The 21,745-nt window shown below is 50.7% G+C and overlaps 2 protein-coding genes across 5 annotated transcripts in view; both read left to right on the top strand.

Annotated features, from left to right (window-relative positions):
* Positions 1 to 10,424, top strand: part of PDE11A (phosphodiesterase 11A) — a 98,314-nt gene extending 87,890 nt beyond the window's left edge. For all 4 annotated transcript variants that reach the window (XM_007671281.3, XM_007671280.3, XM_029072583.2 and 1 more), the window contains exon 19: positions 10,239 to 10,424. In XM_007671281.3, the coding sequence (XP_007669471.1) occupies positions 10,239 to 10,403 (165 nt within the window). In that variant the 3' untranslated portion in view covers positions 10,404 to 10,424. The remainder of the gene's footprint in view (positions 1 to 10,238) is intronic.
* A 6,477-nt stretch (positions 10,425 to 16,901) lies between these two features.
* On the top strand, positions 16,902 to 19,285 carry TTC30B (tetratricopeptide repeat domain 30B). The gene has a single exon (XM_039913122.1). The coding sequence runs from the start codon at positions 16,932 to 16,934 to the stop codon at positions 19,023 to 19,025; it is 2,094 nt and encodes a 697-aa protein (XP_039769056.1). The 5' UTR covers positions 16,902 to 16,931; the 3' UTR covers positions 19,026 to 19,285.
* Positions 19,286 to 21,745: the final 2,460 nt, after the last annotated feature.

Here is a 21,745-nt window from a genome sequence, read left to right as displayed (position 1 = left end):
TAGCTTACAGTTTAGAAAGATCTCATAGTCTAGACTGTGTTATCCAGGTAGGACTGGCAGAATTTTCAAAAAGGTCGATTGTGAGAGTTAAAAGACAGAGAAGAGTTAACTCATCAATCAGTCGTATTTGTTGAGTGCTTACTGGGTGCAGAGCACTGTACTAAGTGCTTGGGAGAGTACAATATAGCAGAGGCAGTAGACGAATCCCCTGCCCACAGTGAGCTAGGGTTACAGGTAACTCCAGAGTTGCGGGCTTCCGAGAAAGGAAGAGACTTGGTCTTCTGCCCGCAAACAACATGCTAGGTCTCACTGAGCTGACTGGAGACAGTTTCAAGGCAGTGAGTAGACAGTGAAAAGTTCCAAGTTTTGCCCATTTCACCTAAGGATAAAACAAGGTGTATCCACCTGGGGAGCAGCACAATTTCCACTCAAGGAGAAAAGAGAACTAATGAAGGAGAATGCTTAGAAGGGCAACAAGATGAGCCAAGTTGCTGCCAAGATCAGGGGAAATAGAATGAAAAGTCAGCAAATAAGGTAGAAAAGACAGCCCCTGAGAGAGACCCGGAACCTGTACGGGAAATCTGAAAGAAGATAAATGGATAATTTAACAGCCATTCAGTTTTTAAGAAAGACAAAGAGCAAGCTACATTGCACCAGAATAGTCCTAGAAATGATGATGGATGAAACATTTCAAATAAGTGTTGAACACAACAGAATCACAGTTGCCTGCTGAAATCCCAGCTGAGGGTAAATTTGAGGAACGAAATAAGGATATGAGATTGATACGGATTGAAGAGTTTTTCAAAACCTATTTAATGACCAGGGAGGGGGGCATTGATTGCTGAGCAATGGAAAAGTTGAGAGGGAGTGAGGCAGTCAGTTTCCATCAGGTGAGTCAAGTACAGTATAGAAAAATGCATTTGGATTACGGAAACCACCAAATCTCTTAGGCTTTTATGAGATAGGTCCTCATTTTTGCTTAAGGTCTTGAGTTTCCCTTCATTATAAATAGATGGCTCATGCAGTGGTTGTCCCACAGTTTACTATACCAGTGCAAAATCCTGCCATCCATGGGAAACAGTGTTAGATCAGAGCATCCGTTGCCTTAAAATGTTCCCCAGCCCCACTAATATGAAATATCTACTCTAACATAGATGCTCATCGATAAGTTCTAATGGGGTTTCTGGTCAGGTTGTGACCATAAACTTCATTTTTAAGCGATAACAATACTAGTAATTTAGCAGAAAGTTCCAAGGCCACATCCCAAAATTAAGAGTCTTTTAGAACTCTGTAATTAGGAAAATGCTTAGAAGGGCAACAAGCCAAGCCAGGATGCTGACAAGATCCAGGGAAATGGAATGAAAAGTCAGTAAATGAGGTAGAAAAGGCAGCCCCGAAGTGGGACACAAAACCTATACAGAAAGACTCCAATTAGGAATCTTTTAGAAATCTGTAATTTATTATATCTGTAATTTATTTCTATTAACACCTGTCTTCCCGTCAAGACTGTGAGCTCCCTGTGGGCAGGGAATGTGTCTGTTTATTGGTATATTGTATTCTCCCAAGCACTTAGTACAGTGCTCTGCACACAGCAAGCATTCAATAAATACAATTGACTGACTGACTGACTAGAAATGGCCTCTGGCTCTTCATCTGAAAACCAAATCTGGAAGAGGCACCGCCTGCAGTCCCTTTTACCAGCTGGTGAAGCATATGATTGAATTTCGCTCCTGCAGTGTCTCTCCTTTGCCTTTCAAGACCCCTAAATGTCAGCAGGACTAGTTCACGTCAGGGAAAATCTGAGCTGGGTGGGAAGTCGTGTAGGGCTAGATGGTAGGGGCTCCGTTTCAAGTAGCGGAATTTCAGCCGACCACCACGTGTTTGAAATGCCATTCATCAAAGCCTGTGGCTTCTGGGTCGGTAGCCGTTACTTCCGAGTCAGAAGCCGGCTGCAAGATAAAAGTGATTGATTAGCCACCCGTGAGTTCTGAAAGCCCAACAGACCACGGAACCTAGGAGCTGTTCTCATTAATGAAAAGATGGGATTGTCTTGTCTCCGCCAGAGTGCTTAGTTACTTTTGCCACACAGAAAGTCCGTTATGGGCGGGGAACACGTCTGCTAATTCTGTTGCCTTTTACTCTCCCAAACGCTCAGTGGACTGCTCCGCTCATAGTAAGCTCACAATAAATGCCATCGATCGATTGATTGATAGAAGGCACTTAACCGCTACTATCGTTATCATTATTGTTATTATTACTATTGCTGGCCCATACCTACCACATCCCCTGCCAACCCAACCTTCCAGCACCCTGCCCCTTGGCATCACGAACTCCCAGAATTCCCTGAAGCAGCAAGAAACTGGGTTGCCTAGTGAAAACAGCATGGGACTGGAAGTCCAGAGAACTGGATTCTAATCCCCACACCACCCCCCTTCCTGCTGTAGTACTTTGGGCAAGTCCCCTAATTTCTCTGTGCTTCAGTCTCCTCAACTGTAAACTCATTAGGGGCTAGGAAGATGTCTGCTAATTCTGTTGTACTGTAATCCCCCAAGCGCTTAGGACAGTGCTCTGCACATAGTAGGCACTCAAAAAATACCATTGGTTGATTGATTGACCTCCTGCATGGAGGGCACTGTACTAGGCCCGTGGGAGAGTACCTCAGAAGTATGGCATGCAGTCCCTGCTCTTGAGGAGCTGGCAATGTAGTGGGAAAGCAGGGGGATGTCTATGAGTTTGCCGATGAATCTGTAAGAATAGCCTGGCTTTCAAAGACTATCCCAGATCGATACATTTAAAAAACAACAGTAAAATGCAGCAGGCCATTTGGAAGAACCTTTTTCCAGGAAAGACCTTTAACATGGAGCAGCATCCATACTGTATGACTGTAATTTGTCTACTCTTTTTGATGTGGCTTACTGAAAAGAGCAGAGGATTAAGGGGTCAGGAGACTTAGGTTTGAATCCTGGATCCACCACTTGCCTTATTTATAACCTTGAGCAAGTCACTTAGGTCCTCTGGGCCTTGATTTCGTCACCCATAAAATGAGGATTAAATACCCGATCCTGCTCTCTCTTGCATGTGAGTTCCTTGTGGGACAGGAACCGGATCAAATCTGATTGTACTGGTATCAACCCCAGCGTTTAGCCCAGTGCTTGACACAAGGTAAGCACTTATCAAGTACCACAATTATAATTACTGTAGACCTACAGTGGGAGCTGGAGGAAAAACACAGTTTCAACCGCTAATCGATATAATGTGTACATAAGGACTGAGTCACTAGATAGCTAGAATAATAGATAGTAGGTAGATGATAGACAGATAAGCAGATGGAGAAGCAGTGTGGCTCAGTTGAAAGAGCACGGGCTTGGGAGTCAGAGGTCATGGGTTCTAATCACGGCTCTGCCACTTGTCTGCTGTGTGACCTTGGGCGAGTCACTTATTTTCTCTGTACCTCAGTCACCTCATCTGTCGAATGGGGATGAAGACTGTGAGCCCCACCTGAGTCAACCCGATTACCTGGTGTCTATCCTAGCGCTTAGAACAGTGCTTGGCACATAGTCAGGGCTTAACGAATACCAACATTATTATCATTATTATTATTAGATGAGCTGAGGGTCACCATCCGGATGAGGTGGAGTACTGTAAACTGTTGTGGAGGGGACAGTAAAAAGGGGGCTGCTTCTTGAGCTGCACCTTCAGGAAGATAGAGAAACCAGGAGGCAGATTCCAAAATATGTCTACCAAATCAAGCACTTAGTACAGTGCTTTGCATGCAGTCAGCGCTCAATAAATACGATTGAATGAATGAAATCTATTACACTGTACTCTTCCAACCGCACAGTACAGTGCCCTGCGCACGGGAAGTGCTCAACAAACATAAGTGATTGACTGATTGTCCGACATTGCAATGACAAACACATCAGCCCTACGTCCAACCGGAACGGACTCACGTGGGTCCAGCCTTGAAGGTCCATTTGAACTTCTCTGTCCTCCACTGGTGCCAAGAGAGGAAAGGTGGTTATTTCCATCACAGGCTGGCCCTGATTGGCCGGTGTGCAGGCCACTGCTGAAAATGAAACACCGCTGTGCCCTCTCACGGGAGTGGTTGTTTGGAACGGAACATCCAGTCGCTGCTCTGGCTTTATCCAATTTTAGAAATACAATCAGCCCTTTCCTCTGGTTATTTTCCTGGTAAAGCTGGGTTCCTGTTCCTGGAAGAACTGGAGAGATAATTCAGTGACAGAAGAGCTAAGCTGGCTCCCATTGCATCTGTCAAAAGATGCCAAATCAGCACATTTCCGATCGGAGACCGTGTTCTCCTCTGGATGGCATCAGCCACCCCCCAGATGGGGTTTTTTTCAACTTTAAAGGAATAATGTATCTGGTGGAGCGGGGAAAGGGTTCTTTAGACACAGCCTCATCCTGTGTCTCTAATGAACTTGGCTTCCCTCTTTGTTTACTTGCTTGTTTTTTCTTCAGCATCATCCATCATGTCAGCAGAGCCCTGGGCCAAGAGGCAGCCCTGAGTCATGACTGCAGCACTTAGCTGAGAGCAAAAATCGAGCCCACTGCAATCTCGGTGTTGATTACATGTGGTAGTTTGCAAAGAGAGTGCTCTGTTTTGAGGGAACTGTTGTTTGGTTGGAAGCAGATGTTCCCCCGCCACTGCCGGCATGCTAGACGCTAAGTCCAGTTCTGGACGTGGGGCTCTTGATCGTAGATACCCACCCACTGCATCCCCCAAACTTTATGAGCTGGATGCTCAAACTTGTTCATCCCAAGTTAGACCTGAGAATTTCCAGTCACGATTGAAAAGACCCCAAATGGTGGCTTCCTTGGCCTATTAGCTCTTGGAAGTCTGTCCTTTCCTCATCTCCCCTTCCTCTCAAATCTCTGTCCCTTCAACACTCCCACACTCAAAATAAAAAGTTGGCAACAATGCTTTGGAGAGAGCCTCTTAATGACAATCGCCTTATAAAGGAAAGAGAGTTGTCGGAGAGGCTCAGGGGACCTCGTAACTAAACACTGAGTGCACTGTCTTGGGCAGAACCTGGGGAATTTAGCAGGAGCGGTATCTCTGTTCAAACATCCCAGGGTGACCTAGAGTATAAAGCATGGGCCTGAGAATCAGAGGACCTCGGTTCTAATCCACACTCCTCCACTTGCCTGCTGTGTGACCTTGGGTAGGTCACTTAATTTCTCTGGTCCTCAGTTTCCTCATCTGTAAAATGGGGATTCAATTCCTGGTCTCTCTCCTACTTAGACTGTGAGCCCCATGTGGGACAGGGACTGCGTCCAGCCTGAGAGATTTGTATCTATCCCATTGCTTAGATCAGTGCTCGAGCCATAGTAGGGACTTAACAAGTACCAGAAAAAACAACAATGTCCAAATGGAAAGCCTAAGGCAAGTTCCTGTCTCAGGGAGCCAACACATGGACCGCCATCTCAAGGGGAACTGGAATCACTCTGACTGATTCCACATAGACAGCTAAGAGAGGGATCCTTGATTTATTTCCCTGGTGGCCTCTTCGTCTCTCACTACCAAAGCCACCTTCCTTAGGGAAGGAAACTCACCCAGGGATCACCAGGCCTGTCTTTTGCACTGGGATTTTGGAATAGGCCTCAGTGTCAATTAGAATTGACAGCTAAAATCCAACATACCACCTGAAGAACACCAAGAAAGGGGAAGTGTTGAGCCTGATTCTCTGTCTTGTGCCCAGAGGTGGGTGATCATGGATGGGTTAGGCCCACACACAGGCAGGGTGAGACGACCACCACCCTCCCAACCACCCACGTAGTTCCTAAGGCCGGGGAAGTGCCCAGGTCCATTCCAGACCCATCCAGGGACCCTGCAGTGGGAGCCTGCATTGGACCTAGTTGCGAGGGACAAGAGATGGCAGCAGGAAGGAGGTCCCACAAGCTGTTCTGCTCCTCAGGAGGTCCAGAGAGGGAGGAAGTGGGGCAGGATCACAATTCAGGCTCAGGAGGAATTCCCACCAAAGGGGAGAGGCAAGTGTAAAGGAAGTCTAGAGCTCCAGGAATAGCCGGCCAGTCAGAATGTGGTGCGGCCCCTTCCCAAAACATGGAATTTTTTTCTGCGGAAACCATGTCTTCCTCCTACTGTGCCTTAGTCATCTCTTACCCTAGAGCAGATTAGCGTTGCTTCTGTTTGGTGTCTCAAGGTAATCAGTAACAATCTTCGAAGCAGAGAAGCTGGCAGCCCTTATGCCTTTTTTAAACTGTTTTTGTTGAGTGCTTACTATGTGCCAGGCACTGTACTAAGTGCTGGAGTAGATGTGAGCTAATCAGGTTGGATCCAGTCCATGTCCCACTTGGGGATCACCGTCTTAGTCCCCATTTTAGATGAGGTAACTGAGACACAGAGAAGTTAGGTGGCTTGCCCAAAGTCACACAGCGGACAAATGGCAGAGCTGGGATAAGAACCCAGGTCTTTCTGTCTCCCAGGCCTGTGCTCTGTCCAACAGGCCAAGCTTCAATTGCCTTTGCTCTTTGTCATGGCTACACGATTGGTCCTTTGCCTCAGTAGTTTTCTGAGGCAGCAAATTCTTCAGGTCTGATACAGAGTAGAGGCAAAATTATAACCGTGAAAAAAAGTCTCCCAGAGATACCCACTGGAGTCGATTCTCTGCTTCTGGTGGACCTAACTGAAAGGAAAAAGAGAAAACAGAGTGTAGCTGGAGATTTTCCTTCAGCCAAAGAGAAAGCAAACTGAAGGACAAAGAGCCAGGAAAACAGTATAGCCAAAGAAACAAAAATGGCTTTAGGAATAAATTGGTGGATTAATTTGAACTGTGGGCAGGTGCAATGAACGTAATTCAGTAAATGTTTAGAAACTTGCCAGGAAGGAGAAAAATGTGTTGCTTTTGAGATAATTTCCCAGAAGCTTCATAAAAGAAAATTGATTACAGAAATTTAATAAGCAAAACAGAGCCAGAAATATAGTAATCAAATGAGTTTTTAATTACATTTCAGGCAGAAAAAAAATTCCTATTTGTGCTCTTGGGATAAAAAAAAAAGTCCTGGCGAAATGCTTTTGAAGCTGTAAACGGAACGAAACACTAATTTCCATAGGAATTATACTAGCAGGTTTAATTAAAAGACTCTATCAGAACGAAGAGGAGGCTGAGCCAAACTAGAATAAATACGGCAATGTCAGTTTTAACATTACGTTAATGTTGGGACCAAAGCGCTCGGCAGAGGGAGAAGAAAATGTTCTTTGGGAAGTCAGGCTCATTGAAATACCTGGAATTTTTGATTACCGCATTAAGAAAATGAGCTGGGGTGGTTTTCACAATAGGATTGTCAGGGCACTTATGGACAATCGCATCTCTTTGCTCTGTGAGGAAAAAACTCTGTGCATTCCCCCTTTGATGATGTGGACTTTTTCATCTTCTGTTGGGGACAGTGAAGAGGGTAGGGGGAGTCTATTTCACTCTTCAATTCACTATTGCAGTTTCCATAATAGCAGTGATAATAATAATAATAGCATTTGTTAAGTGCTTACTACGTGTCAAGCACTGAACTAAGCACTGGAGTAGATTCGAGATAGGTTCAACACAGCCAATGTCCCATGTGGGGGTTCCCTACCTAAGCAGGTGGGAAGACGGGTATCGAACCCCATTTGACAAATGAGTAGACTGAAGTTAAGCGACTTGCCTGAGGTCGCACAGCGGTCGAGCGGCAGAGCAGGGATTAGAACCCAAATCTTCCGACTCCCAGGCCCGGGCTCTTTCCACTGGGTTACTCTGTCGTGCGGGCTGCCGTCCGGACTCGAGGCTGCCTCAGGACCAGCCCCACGGGCCTCTGCCACCGTCAGAAAGAATCAGGACAGACGCCCAAGGGGACCAGAGATCTTCAAGGCGGCGGGTGGTCCCGCCTGCCGGGGCCCTTCAACACTGTTTCAAAATGGCAAATGGCCCAAACTGGAGGGATTGTTTTGCCTGAGAGTTTGCAAACTCCCACATGACTGAATTTGTCCTCATAAAGAGACCTCCTCATTCCAAACCACGGAGGGAAATACATCGACTATATTTTCTGGAGTGCAAGGTAGGCAGGGGCTGGAGCTTCTAAGGGCAATCCGTGGGTGGGTGAGGTCTGACAGACAGACTGAAAGGCAGTAAAGAGGGACTGAGAGAGAGAGAAATGAGAGGGGCTGCAGAAACCCATATACCCACAACCGCAGCTGGTGAAGGAAAGAGCAAAAGGAGGCCCACCCCCTGCGTCTGCCTTCATCTTCCTGCTCCGGTTTCACTGGGCTCCCCACTCCGCGATGTTCCTCCCCGCCCCCCGCTTGCTGTTCTTCCACAGCTGCTGCTATTGCTCCCACTGCTTTTGCGGCTTCCAGCCGTTTCCTTCAAATTTCCAACTCGGATTTCCAGCCAACCCGCATACGGCTCCCCCTCGCCACAGGAAGGGTAGAGTCAGCAGAGGGAGAAGAAACGAGAAGCAGGGAGCAGAACCACTAGATCTCAGCCAGTCCTTCTTAATGAACTTCAGTTTGAAAGCCCAGGTGGTAATCTCGTTGCCTCGACTGGGCTTCGGAAATCCAGGGCTAAGACTGTCAGGAAGACTTTGTAGAAGGGCTATTCATAAAGTGAACAGGGAAGCGAGATCTGATTTAAGGAGATCTCTGGTTTTCCTCACCCCCATCTCTTAGCGTGTGCCAATATAATAATTATGGTACGTGTTAAGCGTTTACTATGTGCCAAGAACTGGGGTAGATACAAGTTAATCAGGTTGAACACAGCCCCCGTCCCACATAGGGCTCACAGTCTCAGTCCCCAAGTTACCCCAAGAGGTAACTGAGGCACAGAGAAGTAAAGTGACTTGCCCAAGGTCACACAGCCGACAAATGCCAGAGGCAGGATTAGAACCCACATCCTCTGACCTCCAACCCCATGCTTCTTCCACTAGGCCATGTTGCTTCTCAATATGTTGACAAGCAAGAGACAGAGGAGAGGACTGCTGGGTTATTGGCCCCCTCTTGCCCCTCTGCTGGCAATTAGGCTGCTCTAATAATGATAATAATAATGGTATTTGTTAAGCACTTACTATGTGCCAAGCACTGTTCTGAGAGCTGGGGTAGGCACAAGGTAATCAGGTTGTCCCATGTGGGGCTCACAGTCTTAATCCCCATTTTACAGATGCGGTCACTGAGGCGCAGAGAAGTTAAGTGACTTACCCAAGGTCACACAGCAGACAAGTGGCAAAGCCAGGATCAGAACCCACATCCTCTGACTCCCAAGCCTGTGCTCTTGCCACTAAGCCACACTGTTTCTGCTGTGGTGCCAGGGGCAGCGAGGGGTTGTTTTCAATCTGCTTTTCATTTATAGTCTCGCGTTGATGCATCATCTCTCGCTTTCAACCTCGGTTGACCAGATTTAGTCTCACGGGATCTGTCAATAATATTAGACCCCACAGCCAGTGGGATGTAGCCTCTGATCAATCAATCAGTTGCATTTATTGAGCACACAGTGGGTACAGAGCCCTGTACTAAATGCTTGGGAGAGTACAATACAGTTTTCATGTTCAGTTGTCTCAGCCACAGTCAAGGATCGTGTCTACTAACTCTACTGTACTCTCCCAAGTGTCCAGTAATAATAATATTGGTATTTGTTAAGCGCTTACTATGTGCAGAGCACTGTTCAAAGCGCTGGGGTAGACACAGGGGAATCAGGTTGTCCCACGTGGGGCTCAAAGTCTTAATCCCCATTTTACAGATGAGGTAACTGAGGCACAGAGAAGTGAAGTGACTTGCCCACAGTCACACAGCTGACAAGTGGCAGAGCTGGGATTCGAACTCATGACCTCTGACTCTAAAGCCTGTGGTCTTTCCACTGAGCCACGCTGAGTGCTCTGCCCACAGTAAGCACTAGATGAATACTACTCACTTATTGATCACCCGCTCCTAGCTTTGGGGGAACCTTTCAATCTCAGAAAAACAATAAGCCACAAATCTTTGGCTTCACAGCAAGCCGTAAAACAGACCCCAATTCAACAAAATTTCAGCTACCCCGATGCGTAAAGCCACCGTAAATCTGTTTTGAAATACTTCCACGGATCATACTTTATTTTCCCAAGTTTTAAGGGCAAGGTGGGCTTTAATGATCAGTTCTGTTCCTTCGGCATGAGTTTTCAGTCCCGTGACTATCCGTCGTCCCTGCCGGAGACTGCATCCAATACTCTACCGATCACCTTCCTCTTGTGTGTCTCTATAGGCGCTGGTGAAGGTGAATGGGAAACTGAAGCCAATGCTGGATTCCGTGGCAGCCAACAGAAGCAAATGGGAAGAAATGCACCTGAAACAGCTGCTTACCCAAGCCCCTTCCTCCCCTTCTTCCTCCTCTCCCAGCGTCCCCGGTCCTGCTGCAGACATAAATTAAACCTGACCGGCTCAGCTGCCATGGGGAGCCAGAGGTGATCGGGAAGGGGGCTGTGGGCTGAGCCATGTCATCCCTTTTTACAAGCAACCACCAGTGAGCTGGGGGCGGGGGTGGGTCCTGTGGGTGACAGGAAACGGTCTTCCCATTTAGCCTTGATTGGGAACCTGGAACCGAAAGGTCGGGGGTCAGGCGAGGACCCGGAGCCCCCCAGAGCACTTCACGTGGGGCTCTTGCTTATCCGCTGTGGCCGGGGAAGGACAAATCCTCGACTGCCCCTCGAGAGCATCCAGGAGGACTGCCCATTCCTTGGGGCGATTACAAAAAGCAATCACGTCGGGAACTACCCCTTCCGGGAACCGAGGAAGAAAAGGAAAGGTGCGGGCCACCCTCATTGCCTTACCATTTCACCGTTTACGAGCCGAAGTAGGCCCGCGTTTGTGCTGCCATCACCGTGATCATCGGCCACATCCCAAGGAGCCCGCTTTGCATTCTTCAAAAATATTTTTTTTTTTACAGCGAGACACCTTAGCAACTGATCGGGGCCCTTGCAATTGCCCTTCAGAGTCTCTACGTTTTAACAGAAATGAACTTTATCTGAAAATATGTCCAAGATTTCCCCCAAAGAAATCCAAAGTAAGAATGCAGCAAATCTGCCTTGGCCGGGGAAGATGTGTATAAAAGTAAAGGCAGTGCAGAGGTGATTTGGGGCCCTCAATCACTTCTGAGTGCCCCCGGGGGGAAAGGATTAATGGACTTTAATTAAAGGAGGAAAGGAAGGGAAATCTATAGCTCTCAGGTTCGCCACCCGGATTGACTACGAATGGGTTTTGTAACTGGGGGAAATGTTTTCCCAGCAGAGACGGAAGGACACGTCAAAGGGCATGGCATACACTGGTAGAAGGAGGATAACCAGTGGGGGACAGGCAGGTCGTCCCCAAAAGGTAGATAGGATAAAGAAAAGATGATGACCCTTCGACCCTTGAAGGTGAGAGGAGTGTGTAATGTTTGCTTATCTGAAAATTCAAAAAGAGGTGCTGAGGAAGAGCAATTGTTTGTGGGGAGCGGGGGCCGGTGTTAAGGAGAAAGATGTGATGGAGCCCTATCAATCCATCAGTCATATTTATCGAGCGCTTGCTGTGTGCAGAGTATGGTGCTGAGCACTTGGGAGAGTATGATATAACAATATAACAGAATTGGTAGACTCTTTCCCTACCCACAGTGAGTTACAGGTCTAGAGTGGGAGACCGGCATTAATATAACTAAATTGCGGATACGAACGTAAGTCCCGAGGGTCTGAGGGAGGGGAGAAATAAAGGAGCAAATCAGGGCGACGCAGAAGTCCCCGGACAATGGCACTGCCAGGGACCATTTTCAGCTGCTCCCCGGGGAAGTTGAGGGAAGTCATAGCAGAAAACGTGAGGGAGGAAACTGCAGCAGAACAGGAGGCGAGAGATGGCTGTCCAGATTTATGGCTTTTATTATGCTAGTTCTCCAAACCGACACGGCTCTGTAGGAAAATGGCTTCCGCAGGGTCGCCTCACCCCATTCCAGGGTGGAGCCGACAGGGACAGGGAAGTGAGAGACCCTCCCCCCCACCCAGGCTGGAAGGACGATTAGATGGTGGCAGCTCTCGGAGCCACGGGAAGTGTCCATGAGCTCGGTCCGTGATGCCGCCTTTTTACATCACAAAAGGGAACTGAAAAACCATTATGGGAGGCAGAGATGAACCCGAGTCTAGACCCCTCACCCTCAGCGAATAAGGAGGACGGGGTAGGCCAGCGCAAGGAGACACCTGAGGCACGTCTATCGAACGAGGGTCGGGGGGTGGTGCGCTACCCTAGAAACAGACCCGGGGTTTATCCGGCTACTGCAGGCAGCTCCGCGTGCCGAAGCGATCTTGACTGTTGATATTGCAAATTGCTAAGTGAAACATAATTTATAGCTCAAACCCAACAGCTCCCACCCAGGTTGAGTTTCCCTCTCCTCTCTCTTGGCTTCGCTGCCCGGTTGCCAATAGCAACGTCCACTGGTAGCAGGGGGAGTTCAACACCATTGCAACCTGCCATCCAGCGGGGGCCCGGCTATGTCAACCATCAATCAAGTGGCGGTTGGTAATTGCCCCCATCCATTTCTCCTGTCTCGCGGTATCTCTCCCATTGTGGGTCGGAATTCAGGAACTGCTGACTAACGTCGAGGTGCTCTGCTCCTTCATGGCCGTACAGTGGTAGAAATGGAGTGGAACGGGTCCCCCCCCCCAGCCTCAGTGACCCAGGATCAAACGCTGAAATCTTCAAGTCTCCAGCACGAACGATTAAGGGAACCTTAAAGCTTTCCTATATTTTGTCTGGGTTGGGGTGGGGGGGGGGCGAACATAATGATCTTTCGGTCTCTTCGGGACTCTGGATTTTTTTTTCTTTTTTCAAATGTGGAGGGGTGGTCCGCCAAATTTCCAGCGGTTCATTTTAAGAGTGGCAGCCGTTGGGTTTGTTCTGCGATTTCAAAAATGAAAGGCTCCCTCAGCTGAGCCCGGGGTAAAATAGTGACCTGCAGTGTGCTTGCATAATCTAACGGGACTGGTGGCGACCTGTGAGTCCATGAGAGTTGAAAAGGCATTAACGGGCCACCCAACATGCGGTTTTGCCTTCACTTAGCTCCATACTGATCTGACTGCCTCTTGGCCCTTGTAGCTACGTACCTGGCTTTTGACTTTTCTTTCCCTCTTCTCTATCACATCTCCACCTAGCAAGGGAAGGATGAATTTAAAAAGCCAAACCGCCAGCCTGTCCTACTGGGTATACTTTAGAATCTTTCACCGTCTTCACCCAATTTATTGTCAGACTAAATGTTTTGGCAGGTCTTTTGAAAAAGGGACTGAAAGTGTGTGCAATCCTGATCACCGACTACACCCAAGGACCACTCTGGGGGAAGGCCTAAGTTTTTTTTGTGTTTTTTTTTATTTGGGAAACCACCAACTCTCGGTGATAATGTAGAATTTAGAAGGCTAAATTTAGGAAGTAAATCCAAGTCAAACAGATGAGCGCTGAGTCTCGGTAGACCTAGGCATTCTGCTTACGGAGAGAGGCAGTGTCAAGTTAAAGATCACTTTTGGGTTTCGTTGAGGTAAATCACAGAGTGGCCTGGTGGATAGAGCCTGGATCCAGGAGTCAGAAGGACCTGGGTTCTAATCCCAGCTCCACCATGTGTCTGCTCTGTGTTCTTCAGCAAGTCACTTAACTTCTCTGTGCCTCAGTTACCTCATCTGTAAAATGGGCATTAATACTCTGAACACCTTGTGGAACTGGGACTGTGTCCAACTGGATTATTTTGTACCTACCCCAGGGCTTAGTAGAGTGTCTGGCACATAGTAAGTGCTTAACAAATACCATCAAAAACATAACAATACTCTAGGGAGTCCTTGAATGCTTATTTCCTTTGGCGTTTAAACTATAGTACAAAGTTGATTGGACAGTGAAGTTTTCACTTGCTTTGACACCAGATAAGAGACCGATTGGGCTGACTCTGCTGTGGAGTTCACAGTGGAGAAGGCAATTTTTCCTCCTCTGTATCTCTGGAGGACAATTTCTTTACAGGGAAAGCCTCTCAGGAAGGCTTAAAATGTCAACAAAAAACTATTTAGATGAAAACATTACAAAAGGCTTCATGAAAGTTGTGAGCACCACATCTATTTGGATTGCTTTAACATCAACAACAACAAAAAACCCCTTCAAAAAACTGGGAGCCTAAATTAAAATGAAGATTCATTAAAACCCCAAGTAAAATGGGGATCAAATACCCATTCTCCCAAGATGTCAGACTGTGAGCCCCGAGTGGGACGGGGATTGGGTCCGATCTGATTGCCTGGTATCTACCCTGGTGCTTAGTTCAGTGCTTGGCACATAGTTAGCGCTTAACATATACCGCACTTATTGTTATATATTATAATTCAGTATCATTTAGGGAACAAAACTGTTAGGTAATTTAGGCTCCCAGTTGTAGCATCTGCACTGAGATAGCATGGCGAATCAGAAACGGCCTGTGGCACCTGCTCCTACCCAGTGGCGTGTTTTAAGAACCGACGTATCAAGAAAGGTAGAACCCAATGACGATCCAGTCTGTTAGGGAGAGCGCGGAAATGCCACAGGCTAAGTGGGTGGAAATAAATGATGAACTATGTGCCACAAAAATAAAATAGCCTGGAACAAGAGACCGCGGGTTTGCATCATGAACGACTGAATCTACGGTACCTGATTACAAACTCACGGTGTTGAGTCACCCCACCTTTTCAAGAGTTGGTGGTTTTCTAATTTAATTTTGAATGTCCTACGCATATCTAGCATCGCATCTAACAGCGGCATGGAAAATATGTCCTAATCTGTTTATTGGTGTAGGCGTGTGTCTTCGGACCCATGCACTCCTACGTAGATAATATATTTACTTTAAGTAAATGAAGTTATGTGCCGTGAAAATGTGTTATTTGGGGCTGTTCATTTATCTCTATCCATTTCTTCGTGTGTGCCTTACGCCCACGACGTCTGTTTTGCCTTGGCTTTTCAAGCGGCCCAGATTCACCTGGATTTCTCTAAACATCCAGCCTGGCTTGGAAATAGCAAATTAGGTCTTGTCTGTTTGGCCTCCTCCCTACAAAAATTCCCTTCTCCATTCCTACTCTGGGTTGAATTACTCAGAAGAGCCATCCTTCTTGATTGACTTCCTGGGTATTATCGTAGCACACAAAAAAAGAACAAAAATCTGCCTTCAACTCAAGTCTCCTGAACTCCTTCCCTCTGTGTGGATCCCCGGCATGCGGAAGGAATGGGTACAGTCTAGGAATGCCGGGCCATTTCATACGTAACTTTGTACTCCACATTTCTAAGAGACTGCAGTGAGACCTTAACATCTGTTGGGTGGGTGGGGTGGCGGGGGAGATTTTCAAATAAAAATGCCCGGTGTTGGAAAAGAACCGGAATAACAGTTTGGTGTTCATTTCTCTAGAGCAGCATGATTTAGGGGGCCGAATGGGAAATCGGTTTCAGCCATTCAAATCGTAACTCTTGGGACCCGAAGGGTATTGTGACAGTCCAGAAAAGCAAAAACCAAAACCAAAAACAAACCACCATTTCTTACCGGGACCTGCTGTCTGGAAGTCGAAGAGCCATCTGCCTGGTGCGGGCTTATTCTGGCAGAGCGTGAAATCCCCGAGAGTGTAAGCTCGTCGTGGGCAGGGCACGTGTCCGCTTACTGTTGGAGTCGTGCTCTCCCAAGCGTGCAGCTCAGTGCTCTGCACCCGGGAAGCGCCCAATAAGCAGCTGGGCCTAGTGGCAGCAAGAGCTCGGGGGTCAGAGGTCGTGGGTTCTAATGCGGACTCGGTCACTTGTCTGCGGTCAGCTGGGGCAAGTCTCCATTCCCTCCCTTGTTAAATGAGGATGGAGGGTGTGAGCTCCCCAGGTGGGGCAGGGCCTCCGCCCACCTTCACTATCCCATGTCTCTCCCCAGTGCTTATGACAGTGCTCGGCACATAGAAAGGGCTTAAGTGAGACGATGATGAGGATTGTCAGCTGAGGCTGATGATTAGAGAAGCAGCGTGGCTCAGTGGAAAGAGCCCGGGCTTGGGAGCCAGAGGTCATGGGTTTGAATCCCGGCTCTGCCACCTGTCAGCTGTGCGACTGTGGGCAAGTCACTTCACTTCTCTGTTCCCTCATCTGTAAAATGGGGATGAAGACTGTGAGCCTCACGTGGGACCACCTGGTGACCCTGTATCTCCCCCAGTGCTGAGAACAGTGCTCCGCACCTAGTAAGCGCTTAACAAATACCAACATCATCATTCTGTGTGCCCGTTCCCTCATCTGTCAAATGGGGATGAAGACTGGGAGCCTCACGTGGGACCACCTGATGACCCTGTATCACCCCAACGCTGAGAACAGTGCTGGGCACCTAGTAAGCACTTAACAAATACCAACATTATCATTCTGCGTGCCCGTTCCCTCATCTGTCAAATGGGGATGAAGACTGGGAGCCCCACGTGGGACCACCTGATTCCCCTGTGTCCCCCCCAGCGCTTAGGACAGTGCTGGGCACCTAGTAAGCGCTTAACAAATACCAACATCATCATTCTGTGTGCCCGTTCCCTCATCTGTCAAATGGGGATGAAGACTGGGAGCCCCACGAGGGACCACCTGATGACCCTGGATCTCCCCCAGCGCTGAGAACAGTGCTCCGCACCTAGTAAGCGCTTAACAAATACCAACATCATCATCAGGAGAGGGGGAAGGGACGGCGGCAAGGACCGGCCGGCAGAGCCGCCACTTAAAATGGACTCGGCCGCCCTCGCCGTTAACATGGAGGAAGCCGGGCGGGCCCCCCCCCCACCGTCCCAAGACTACATTTCCCAGAATGCCGGCGGGGCGGGCGCCGGGGGGCGCAGGGGCGCGGCGGCCGCGGTGGCCGCCGGGAGTCGTAGTCCCCGTCCGTGCGGCCGCGGTGGCCGCCGGGAGCCGTAGTCCCCGTCGGGCCGCGGGGAAGAAGGCGGCCATGGCGGCGGCGGCCGTCGTCCCCGACGGGGAGTTCACGGCGGCGGCCTACCGGCTGATCCGGGACGGCCGCTACGCCGAGGCGGTGCAGCTGCTGGGCGGGGACCCTGGCCGGGGCCCGCGGGGCCGGGCCGGCCTGTCGCTGCTGGGCTTCTGCTACTACCGGCTGCAGGAGTTCGTGCTGGCGGCCGACTGCTACGAGCAGCTGGGCCAGCTGCACCCGGAGCTGGAGCAGTACGGGCTGTACCGGGCCCAGGCCCTCTACAAGGCCTGCCTCTACCCCGAGGCCACCCGCGCCGCCTTCCTGCTGCACGACAGCCCCGCCTTTCGCACCCGGGCCCTGCGCCTGCGGGCCGCCATCAAGTACGGCGAGGGCGACCTGGCCGGGGCCCAGAGCCTGGTGGAAAGGCTGCTGGGCGGCGAGGCCGGAGCCCCCGAGGCCGCCCCCTCCGAGCGGGCCTCCGGCCCCCGGCCCGCCTCGGCCTCCTCCTGCCGCCCCTCGGCCTCCCGCGCCTCCTCCCCGCCCGACGGCCCCGACCCCGAGGCCTCCGGCGAGCCCGACGGCCAGGTCAACCTGGGCTGCCTCCTCTACCGGGAAGGCCGCCACGAGGAGGCCGGGGCCAAGTTCGCCGCCGCCCTGCAGGCCTCCGGCTACCGGCCCGACCTGGCCTACAACCTGGCCCTGGCCCACTACGGCGGGCGGCGCTACGCCCCGGCCCTCAAGCACATCGCCGACATCATCGAGCGGGGCATCCGCCAGCACCCGGAGCTGGGCGTGGGCATGACCACCGAGGGCATCGACGCGCGCAGCGTGGGCAACACCCTGGTGCTGCACCGGACGGCCCTGGTGGAGGCCTTCAACCTCAAGGCGGCCATCGAGTTCCAGCTGCGCAACCACGAGGCGGCCCGGGAGGCCCTGACCGACATGCCCCCGCGGGCCGAGGAGGAGCTGGACCCCGTCACCCTGCACAACCAGGCCCTGATGAACATGGACGCCAGGCCCACCGACGGCTTCGAGAAGCTGCAGTTCCTGCTGCGGCAGAACCCCTGCCCGCCCGAGACCTTCGGCAACCTGCTGCTCCTCTACTGCAAGTACGAGTACTACGACCTGGCCGCCGACGTCCTGGCGGAGAACGCCCACCTCACCTACGGGCACCTCAGCCCTTACCTCTACGACTTCCTGGACGCCACCCTCACCTGCCAGACGGCCCCCGAGGAGGCCTTCCTCAAGCTGGACGAGCTGGCCGGCTCGCTGACCGACCAGCTGCGCAAGCTGACCAAGCGGGTGCAGGAGGCCCGCCACCAGCGCCGGGACGAGGCCGTGAAGAAGGCCGTCGACGAGTACGACGAGACCCTGGAGCGCTACGTCCCCGTGCTCATGGCCCAGGCCAAGATCTACTGGAACCTGGAGAACTACCCCGTGGTGGAGAAGATCTTCCGCAAGTCCGTGGAGTTCTGCAACGACCACGACGTCTGGAAGCTGAACGTGGCCCACGTGCTCTTCGTGCAGGAGAACAAGTACAAGGAGGCCATCGGCTTCTACGAGCCCATCGTCAAGAAGCACTACGACAACATCCTCAACGTCAGCGCCGTCGTCCTGGCCAACCTCTGCGTCTCCTACATCATGACCAGCCAGAACGAGGAGGCCGAGGAGCTCATGAGGAAGATCGAGAAGGAGGAGGAGCAGCTCGCCTACGACGACCCGGAGAAGAAGATCTACCACCTCTGCATCGTCAACCTCGTCATCGGGACCCTCTACTGCGCCAAGGGGAATTACGACTTCGGCATCTCCCGGGTCATCAAGAGCCTGGAGCCCTATAACAAGAAGCTGGGCACCGACACCTGGTACTACGCCAAGAGGTGCTTCCTCTCCCTCCTGGAGAACATGGCCAAACACATGATCATGCTGCGGGACAGCGTCGTCCAAGACTGCCTCCAGTTTCTGGAGCACTGCGAGATCTACGGCCGGAACGTCCCGGCGGTCATCGAGCAGCCCCTGGAAGCGGAGAAGCCCCACGGCGGCAAGAACACCGTCACGTACGAGGCCAGGCATCTCAGGGCCCTGATGTACGAAATCGTGGGCTGGGACCGGTGATTCCGTCTCGGCCCCCGGGGCCGCCCCGCTCTCCTTGGGGTCCGGCCGAACCGGGGGTCGTCCCCCCCCCGCCCTCCCCGGCGTCCCGGCGGGCTTCCGTCCCGCCCCCACCCCCGTCACGTGTAAATGCCGTGTGTCCTGTCTCGTACCTTTTTCCCGTTGTAACGGCGCGATGATTAAAAAGGCTGTTTTTGTGTTTTTTTTAATTTTCCCAGAAGCTTGACCGATTAAAACACGCAGGCTGAGTCGGGCTGTTTAGAGGCGGTGTGAGAGATCTGTTTTTCGCATCTGTCTTACGGTATCCGCTGAGCGCTTACTCCCTGCCAGGCACTGTACTGAGCGCCGGGGTGGATTACCAGATCACCGAGTCCCCCCCGGGCCTCTCAGTCTCTGTAGGAGGGAGAAGAGGTGGTGAATCCCCATTTTACCGACGAGGTGACCGAGACCCAGAGATGGTTAAGCGACTTGCCCAAGGTCACATGGCGGGCAAGTGGCGGTCCCCGGGATTAGAACCCAGATCCGTGCCTTTTCCACCGGGCCGTGTTGAAGCTGGCTCGGTACCGGGAATTGATCTTTAAATGGTGGAAATGGGCTTGGAACTCGGCACCCTTGACTCGTCCATTTTCCTAAGCGATAAAGCAAAAGAAGGGGAAAGTTAAAGGTGTTTTGCCAGAACAACAAGCGGGCCTCACAGGGAAGGTGAGAAGGCTTTGTCCGTGTTGATATGGGGAGCAAGTTCAGACCGAGTCCTTCCCTCTTCCCTCCCCTCTGTTCACATTAACTTCCGATCCCTCCTGCTCTGGGCATGACTGCACCTCAGCTCAGGCTTTTGCAGGAAGACAGAGGGCCTGCTTTGCCTGGACGTGGGGTTTGAAGGAGTTGACTTCTTTCATTCATTCAGTTGTATTTATTGAGTGCTTACTGTGTGCAGAGCGCTGTACTAAGCGCTTGGGAAGTACAATTCGGCAACAGACTCATCTAAGCCCCTTACAATTTCTTCCCCCAGGCGAGGCAGCAGGCACGAGAACCGCCACTGAGGAAGCCACACGTGATGTCAGACATTAATAGCGGGCATGGAGCTGCATGCTTAGGACCTGGGGCTAAAAAAACAGAAGTCTAACGGTTCTGCAGATGGTCCAGGCCGGGCATGAGGGCAAATCACGGCCCCTCCCCAAGCCACGCCCACATGATCAAGGGTTCCTCCTCCCACTGGCCCAAAATCAGAATAATAAGAGTAATTATGGCATTTATTGAACGCTGGACTGGATTCAAGGTTATGAGATCAGACACAGTCCCTGTCCCATACGCAGTTCCCCAGCTCCATTTCCCCACCGTATGGATGAGGGAATCGCGGCCCTGAGAGGTTAAGCGACTTGTCTCAGGTCACACAGGCAGTGGAGGGAATCTGGGACTCGAATCCAGAGCTGACCCCCAGCCCTGTGCTCCTCCCCCACTTCCATGCTGCCGCCTCCTAGAGCTCGAGCAGTGGGAGCTCAAGGTGGCTTTCCCCCAGTCAGTCCAGGGATTTATTGAGCTCTTACTGGGTGCAGAACACTGTAAGAAGCACTTGTGAAAATCATTAGACACAATCCCTGCCCACAAGGAGCTTACAGTTGTCTGTGGGCCTTGCCAGGAGCTGCCTGGCCTGCCAGCCGTCTGGCATACTGCCATCCCTTCCCCTCCCCCCAGCACTGTACTCGTCCGCTCAACTGTATATATTTTCATTACCCTATTTATTTTGTTAATGAGATGTACATCACCTTGATTCTATTTATTTGCTATTTTAATGAGATGTTCATCCCCTTGATTCTATTTATTGCTATTGTTTTTGTCTGTCTCCCCCGATTAGATTGTAAGCCTGTCAAAGGGCAGGGACTGTCTTTATCTGTTACCGATTTGTACATTTCAAGCGCTTAGTACAGTGCTCTGCACATAGTAAGCGCTCAATAAATACTATTGAATGAATGAATTTGGGCCCCCAGCCGGTGGCACCGGGGTGGAGCCCGTTTCCTTCGCACACACCACCGTTCCAGGGAGGGTCGGCCTGCAGCTCGTCCCCCGGGCCACCGTGGCCTCCCCGGTTCCCACCGGAACATCCGGCCCGGCTGGCATCATTTAGCAGCTGCCCGTTCCGAAGGATTCCCGCTCACTTAGGGGAATGTGTGTTATATCAGAGTCTCCCAAGTGCTTAGTTGAGAGCTCTGCATCCAGCCATTAATATTCATTAAGTGCTTACTGTGTGCAGAGCACCATGCTAAGCGCTTGGGAAGATACAATAATGAATAGTGACCATCCCTGCCCACCACAAGCTCACAGTCTGAGGGTGGTGGGGGGAGACAGACATCAATACAAATAGACATCAATTCAATAACAGAGCTCAATAACTATGATTGACTGACTCCACCCTGCCCTATTATACTGTCTGTGTGCACAAAATACCAGGTGAGCAAAACTTAAAGGTACTTGCAGGGCAGATAGGTGGGGATTTTTGAAGTTCTTTACATCCCCCACCCGGGCTTTCGGGGACGTTTTCCCCTCCTGCCAGCAATAAAACACTGTTTCCAACCCAGTTAAATGTCATTGAAGTCTACTCACCAGGAGGATGAGCAGAATGGTTTTTCCTTGATATTTTATTCGGTTGAAGACTTTGCCTTCCTGCTAATCATAAAAAAGTGTTTTTTGTTAAGCAATTTTTTTAAAAATGGCATTCATTAAATGCT

The sequence above is a fragment of the Ornithorhynchus anatinus genome, chromosome 9 (genome assembly GCF_004115215.2).
Source record: "Ornithorhynchus anatinus isolate Pmale09 chromosome 9, mOrnAna1.pri.v4, whole genome shotgun sequence".
Classification (NCBI taxonomy): Eukaryota; Metazoa; Chordata; class Mammalia; order Monotremata; family Ornithorhynchidae; genus Ornithorhynchus; species Ornithorhynchus anatinus.
This window is presented reverse-complemented; position numbering and strand designations above follow the sequence as displayed.